Below are 7,379 nucleotides of genomic sequence, written 5' to 3'. Positions count from 1 at the left end.
TCTTCGTATTTAGGTCCTCACACACACCTTGCGCGGGGCTTCACCGCCATCAGCACCAAAAGCCCCTCATGTACTCCACAAGCTCCATCACTCCTCACGCTTCCTTGAAGATTCTCTTCTTTGGTCCCTTGATATGCCCTAATGTCCACGACTGTCCCATTTCCTCCCTTTTCATGCAGGGCGCTATAAATGTTTTCCTTAAGTGTTTAAGATCAGGATTTAGAGGGGTTGCTGTCACGTGGTTGCCGGGCAGAGCAGGCTGCTGTGACCGAGCGAAGCCCCCTCTGGACATTTTACAGTCTTGTGGATTTCTGCCGTGGGCTCTGCTGCCGTTGGCAGTGGCTGCTCCTCGCCTCCATCGTCTCCCACGAATGTCGTACTGGTATCGGCTGATCCACAGGTTTCTGCTTCAGGGTGTTCTCTCGTATTGAGTTCCTCCCTGTTGAAGATTTCCAGACGCAACAGCACAGGCACATGACTCTTCGAGGCGTTCAAATATGCCAGTGGGTGGCCGTGTCCCAGCGCGAGGGAGTTCTTTCTGTGGCGGAAGGCCCCCTTAGCAAGTCCAAGGACACAGCGGAAGACGGAGCGCCGCAGAAGAATATAGATCCAGGGATCGAGTATGGGGTTGACGGATGCTATGCGGATGGCGGTCAGATCGGCACTATCGGAGATGTCCTTCACTGGCATGGGCTGCATGATCTGATTCACAAACACTCTCACCTGGAAGAGGGAACAAAGACAAGAACGTTAGTGCTATAGGGCGGCTGCTTTATAATATTTTCGCACAGATATCACCGGCCATAATCACTTCGAGGACTTTTACCAGTCGGCAGCTCTTTAGGAAAGAGGGACGATGTGCAGAAGCGCATCAGTCTGTATGGCCTGAAGGAAGATGCGTAAGCGAGTTCAGCATATGGGTGAATTTATAACGGTCCTTATTTACGTCTAAAGCACTCGGCATGCTGCCCTTGGGGCCTCTTGATAAGACCAGAAAAAGGTAATATGATCCCAGGTGGTGGTGCATTTCTGTAACTTCTTGAAATCTCTTTCAATGGAGCAATATATCTAGCCGAATGCATTCTTGACAACATTGTGGTCTCGTAAATAATTCGCATGATGAGAAGCACAGTGGCTTGCTCTGCTGTCTCGTGGATTCAGCCTTCTCCAATCCCGTGCCCTATTGTTCTGCACTCCAATCCCCCCATGTCTGTATGGTTTGTTCTCCAGTTGCCGCAAAGACCTGCGGGTACTTGCGTGGACTGTCCATAATAGGTTCCTGTCTTGCAATTGGTGTTGGGATTCAACACCCTTAGAAATAACGGTTATTTAATGGCACTTGACTGGGTTGTGTAGTTCCTCGAAAAACCCTTGCTTGGCAAAGAACCATTTCATTCTGCGAAGACTTCTGTGGATATAACATTGGTTCTTTTGGTTTTGAAAAGATTCATAATAAAACAGAAATCTTTAATGTCTGTTAGGTTGAACCTATAACAGGACAGTAACAGATCAAAAAAACCTCAACCGAACCTGTGTTAATACATGCAGCATGAGTCCTTTTAAAACCGGGAACCCATTAGGATTTGACAAATGTGTTATGAGAACTCGTTACGGAGCTAAATAAAAGGTAACTCCACACAGATGGTCCCCCTGTGGCATTGCTCGGAAGAAGTACTTTATCACCTTTAGTTTTAAGAGTGTTTCCTTGTTTGGGAACATCGTGCCAGACCACGGTTCCTTTGGAGGGTTACTGAAGCCTACACCAGCTAGCATGGGCACAAGGCAGGAACAAACCCTGGACAGGGCACCGGATCCATCGCAGGGTTAACACACACACGGCCAATTTAGTGTCACCAGCACACCTAACCTGCATGTCTGTGGACCGTAGACACGGAGATAACATGCGAACTTCACGCAAACAGAACCCGGGACGCGAACCTTGGTCTCCTTATATTGCGAGACAGCCGTGACACCACTGCGCCACCGTGCTGCTCTTTGGGATTATTAAGTCACTTGATATTTTAGTTATTTTCAAATATGTAGGTGACTACTTTGGTACCGTGTGTGACATTGCGCTCATATAGGATTGGGGCATTTGGTGGGAGGTTTTTGCTCGATTTTCTATTGTTTTCGAAGTAGCCAGGTTTGACTTCAACTCCAATATTAGCATTTGAAAAACTGATTTCAGAAAATGGATGGAAATTCTTATTTTGAATACAAATGATTACTTTAGAAAAAGACTTGTTGGATTTACTGTAACGATTATGACAACATATTGCAAGCAATATTACTGAGTAAATTCAACTACTTTTATGTTTAAATAATGTCAATTAATCGTTAATATGTAAAATGTACTCATTTGAAATAGGTTAAAAAAATAATACTGAAAAAGTAACTTCTTGGATATATTTAATAAAATTATGACACCTATTTCTATTTAATTAATTTAAGTTGTCCTAATTTAAAACAAATACGTAGATCTAACATTATATCCTGTTACTATAGTAGCACTCAAACAATAAATCTTCGGACTTAATTAATTTTCCTTGTCAAGTTCTTTTGTGTTTATTTTCAAGAAATAAATGTCATAAATGCAGTTATACTTGGTGTAATTATAATTTATAGACATATATTCTTTGTCAACACGTATGGGAGGCGTTTTTTCATTTGTTTTGGGGTGATGGTACTTTTTGTGATCTTAATACTAATAATTCTTTAGTTTTGGGTGGAATTTGAACTCGTGAACCATTGCGCCAATCATGATAAAAGAAGAAGATGATGAAGGTGATGATTATTATCTATTTACCTCATGGCGGTCATGTAAATTATGTGAATTTCCCCTTGGGATTAATAAAGTATCTATCTATCTATCTATCTATCTATCTATCTATCTATCTATCTATCTATCTATCTATTTATCTAAATATAAGTATTACATAATACATTGATACAAATTGTACTTTTTTTAATTGAAAAAGGGGAAATCACAGATATGCCGTAATTTTATGCGTCTGTGAATATTTACTTTTGCTCCCACTCTTTGATTACAGATCGATGGAAATTTTCAATTGGGTTTTAATAAAAGTTATGCAGAGATATATACAAGTCTCTTTCTCTCTCTCTCACACAGACATATATATATATATATATATATATATATATATATATATATATATATATATATATATATATATATATATATATATATATATATATATATATTAAATAAACTTCACATTATAATACGGCGCGCATAGTTTTCCAACCATTTCCCGAATTCTTTTTCCACGGAATAATCAAGGAAATGGGGAAGCCACCTTTCTAGTTGTTTCGGCTATGTTGATTTTAATAATCATTTATCTTCAGTTAACGTATGTTAAAACCAAAAAAGCAAATCCGGACTGAGGGCGGTACGGTGGCGCAGTGGATAGCACTTCTGCCTCGCAGTTAGAAGACCCAGGTTCACCCTGCGTGGAGTTTGCATGTTCTCCCCTTGTCTGAATGGGTTTCCTCCGGGTGCTCCGGTTTCCTCTCACAGTCCAAAGACATGCAGGTTAGGTGCGTTGGCGATCCTAAATTGTCCCTAGTGTGGGTGTGTGTGCGCCCTGCCCGGGGTTTGTTTCCTGCCTTGCACCCTGTGTTGGCTGGGATTGGCTCCAGCAGACCCCCTTGACCCTAGGATATTGCGAGCTGGATAAAGGATGGATGGAAATCCGGACTGGGAAACTTAGTCACTGGACATGGCTACAAAGATACTCCCTAGTCCGTTCACTTTTATTGTGCAATGTATTTGCATGTCATAACTTTGAATTGTTTCCTTTCTGTAAGTTATGCCTGGCTCTTCATTATAATTAACAAGGTTAATCATAGTAAATATTTATTCACTCAGACGGGGCTTTCATCGCGTTTCCATTTCTGCGAAACTGCGATTTTTTAAGCACACCTCCTGAGAAAAGCTACACACAACAGGACAGAAATCGAACCTGGACCACGACGCCATAGCGCCTCCAACAATCGGTGAAATTGCTCAGAAAATAAGTTTTCATTCTGCCTGCAAAATTAAAAGAATGTGAGCAGGAACTATTCTAGAAGACTACCACAGTACACCCTTAAAAACAGACGTGTCGTAAGTGGTTCTTTAGAGCAAACCATCCTCATGAAGGTTCAAGAAAGGACCTTTATTTATTTAGGTCCACCTAGGGTATAAGGAATTTGTGAAATCACAATGGGATCCTGCTTTTAAAAGGACCCTTGTCGCATACAAAAACACAGATTAAGTTCAGGCTTTTCTATCCTGCTAGGTAGCCTCATATCCTTTAAACATGTCGGTTTTGCCCACATATTTCAAAGCCCAATGAAACAGCTTCGTACACAGAATGAAATGATTATTTGTAAGGAATGGATCCGGGAACTCCGTACAGTGACATTTTAGAACCTTTATTGTTAAGAGTACATCATAGTTAGACCAGGAAAAGTAAATCTAAAGTCCACTCTTCAGCCTAACCAGACAGCCTCGGCAACTATGAAAGAACCAAACCTGCACGGGGCTCCAGAGCAGGCACATGGGATTTAAACCCAAATCTGAATTTTACTCAAAAAGTATGTGTCAACCGATTCCCACTTATCCGATTTCCTTAATCAGCCGTGTTCTACAAATTCACGAATAAAAATGTGAAACTACACCAGCATCCCTGGTCTTTTTAGGCAGTTAGAAAAATCAAAGACTTGCCAAATACCTAGGAAGGAATTCCGCTGCGATGCTGCTTCTGCCTCGGAAGTCCGCACTTTATGATGAAATGAAAGCGAACTGTTGATTTAATACGATATTTCGAGGACGAATCTTCACCCACTTTAGATTTAATTTTTTTTAAAATTCATTCAACTTACCACCAGCGGCGTCGAGCAGAACAGGACCACCACGGAAGTCACCACCAGCAGCACCATCATTTGCACCTCGGCCTCGGAGGTGCCCGGGCCGTTCATCTGCCCTCTGCGGCAGCGCGCCCCCTTCTGCATTGCCAGCAGAGTACCGCACACGGCAACGTTGAAAGCCAGGGTGGCCGCGATGAGCAGAGAGCTCGTGCCGGCGTACAAGAAGGAGTAGGAGACCTGCAGGGGCTCACTTGACCGCCAGTCGATGAAGCACCAGGTCTCTGACTTTTGTAGGACACTTTTTCCCATTCCTAATGCTGGGAGGGCACAGAAGAGCGCGTTGATGGCGTAAATGGCGCAGAGCAGCCGGCGCGCCCCGGTCGTGCTGACTTTACGTTGGTACAGGTACGGCCGGCTGATGGCCAGGTAGCGCTCGCCGGACATGGCGCAGATAATGGACAGCCCTGTGACCCCGAAGAAGAGAAGGAGAAAGGAATCAAACTCGCAGAGGGCTTGGTCTTCCAAGGAGGTGCCGTTCATGTAGGTGAAGATAGTTAGCGGACTGGCAAGGCAGGTACCCAGCAGGTCGGTGACAGCGAGTCCACACACCAGCGTATAGAAGGCGGACTCCCGGCGCTCTTTCTTGGAGCGGGACAGCACCGCTATGGCGATGATGTTACCCACTACACCAATTGCAAACATGAAGATGGGCACGACAAAGTACCCTGCATCGTATTCGGAGGCGGGATCAGAATTGTTATTAAAGCTGGCGTTCATCGTTGAGGTCTGAAATTTCACGAATGGGGCTTCGGTTCAGCGGAGGCACTGGTGGAGTGGAGATGACTCGCGTAACTACGCAAGAAGAGAGATCTGCGCCGGGCTTCATATACTGGAGATGGGGAATCCCGCCCCTCGTCAACTGAAATTAAAGGAGTATTACCAGTTAGCGAAGGGGGTGCGGCTGGTGACACGGAGAGACGAGTACTAAGAGGGGGAGAGGGGGGGACGTGGCAGCAAGAAAGATAATGTGAGATCCAAGGTTTGGGGAATGTCAAAGTGGTCAAAGTGGTCAAAGTGGTCTCCGGGTGTTGAGGGTGCAGGGGGAAAACGATATGGTCTGCACAGAGAAAGATGCAAGTTAATTCAAAGGTAAAGTTGCCAAAAAAAAAAAGAGGTCCGAAAAGGAGAATAAGGTGTTCTTGTTGTAAACACGAATGTTGTTTCAAAGTGGGACCGTGTCTATTTTATGATATGATCAATGTGTAAGGCACTATATAAATTCAGCTTAATTCGATTTATCTTTGTTGACCGGATGTTGGTTTTTTACCGTGGGGAGCAACATCGGGGAGTTCAAGAGTGGGGCTGGGGCTGGCATTGCCACCTGTGATTATTGCTCTGCTCCACCATGTGTGAGGCAGACAATTCGTATTTACGATAAGAAGAGAAATCAACTCACATATCACAAAATATTTATGGCAATTTCTTGGAACATAAAGACTTTTCTTTAAAGTTCAAATTAGATTGTTCAGTAAAATAATATAAAATGGTTTTGAAAGCTAATCCTATAGCTTTGGTAAATCATTTGAAAGTACATTACATATTTTACTACTGTGGCTTTATTAACGTCGATGCCATTATGAAACAAACAATTTGAAGGACAAAAATTGGAATAATAAAATTATTGTGATAACTCTGAGTAATGATGTATCCCGAAATGTGTAAAAGGGATTATATGGGCAAAGATTATCCAAGAAATGTCATCTTCTAACCTGCTTAATGCAGGCCAGGGTTGGGTATCGTGTTGGGGGTGTGGAGCCAGTCCTAGCTAGCATAGGATGGAAGTCAGAAACGAATCCGGGACAGGGCCGCCATCGCACACTCTCAAGAGGGCCGTATCTGGGCATAGGCGGTCTAGGCGAGTGCTTAGGGCGCCCTCTAGTGGCCAGGGCGCATCACTGTAACCCCATGCAGAGATTCCTACCTTTATTTTGATTAGAAAAATGTGTCCGGATCGGAACACAAGGAAAGGTTAATGTTGTGCGCCTCAGCAGCGCCTGCACTGTCTGCACTATGCACAGCACAATTTGTTGTCCAGAAACGGCCCTGAGTGACGCGATATTTTTTTAAACAATACAGACCTACGAACACTCAGCCTCAAAGCAAATGTCCGATTATATTGCTTTATATTATTTTCGAATACTAGCGACATTCGGTCTTAACGTCTGACGACCTACACAGTCCAACAATAACAATGTGGATGACAAATATAATAATAATAATCCTCAAACTGTAGCTAGAAGAGACAGACAGACATACCAAAATAAAATTAAAAGGTTGAAATGGGAATTGGACTGTAATTCTGACTTAATTGTGATCGTCTCCCAAATGGATAGACATTAAAACTTAAGTTAAAAGTTAGCAAACATCGTCCTCTGTTGTTCACCACCATTTGTGAGATTTTTCTGTGCAGTCGTGCGTTTTTTGATCAGTAGATTGCATTATTTGCA

At 43.1% G+C, this 7,379-nt stretch overlaps 1 protein-coding gene across 1 annotated transcript; it reads right to left on the bottom strand.

Moving 5' to 3' along the window:
• Nucleotides 1-6: 6 nt before the first annotated feature.
• On the bottom strand, nt 7-6,118 carry LOC120520414 (prostaglandin E2 receptor EP4 subtype-like). Its single transcript, XM_039742803.1, has 2 exons — nt 4,888-6,118; nt 7-723 (listed from the first exon to the last, which is right to left on the bottom strand). Exons 1-2 carry the CDS (start codon nt 5,647-5,649, stop codon nt 235-237), a joined length of 1,251 nt encoding a protein of 416 aa, XP_039598737.1. The 5' UTR covers nt 5,650-6,118; the 3' UTR covers nt 7-234.
• Nucleotides 6,119-7,379: the final 1,261 nt, after the last annotated feature.

The sequence above is a fragment of the Polypterus senegalus genome, unplaced genomic scaffold (genome assembly GCF_016835505.1).
Source record: "Polypterus senegalus isolate Bchr_013 unplaced genomic scaffold, ASM1683550v1 scaffold_5367, whole genome shotgun sequence".
Taxonomy (NCBI): Eukaryota; Metazoa; Chordata; class Cladistia; order Polypteriformes; family Polypteridae; genus Polypterus; species Polypterus senegalus.
Note: the sequence above shows the minus strand (reverse complement) of the source record. Positions and strands in the feature narration are given on the sequence as shown.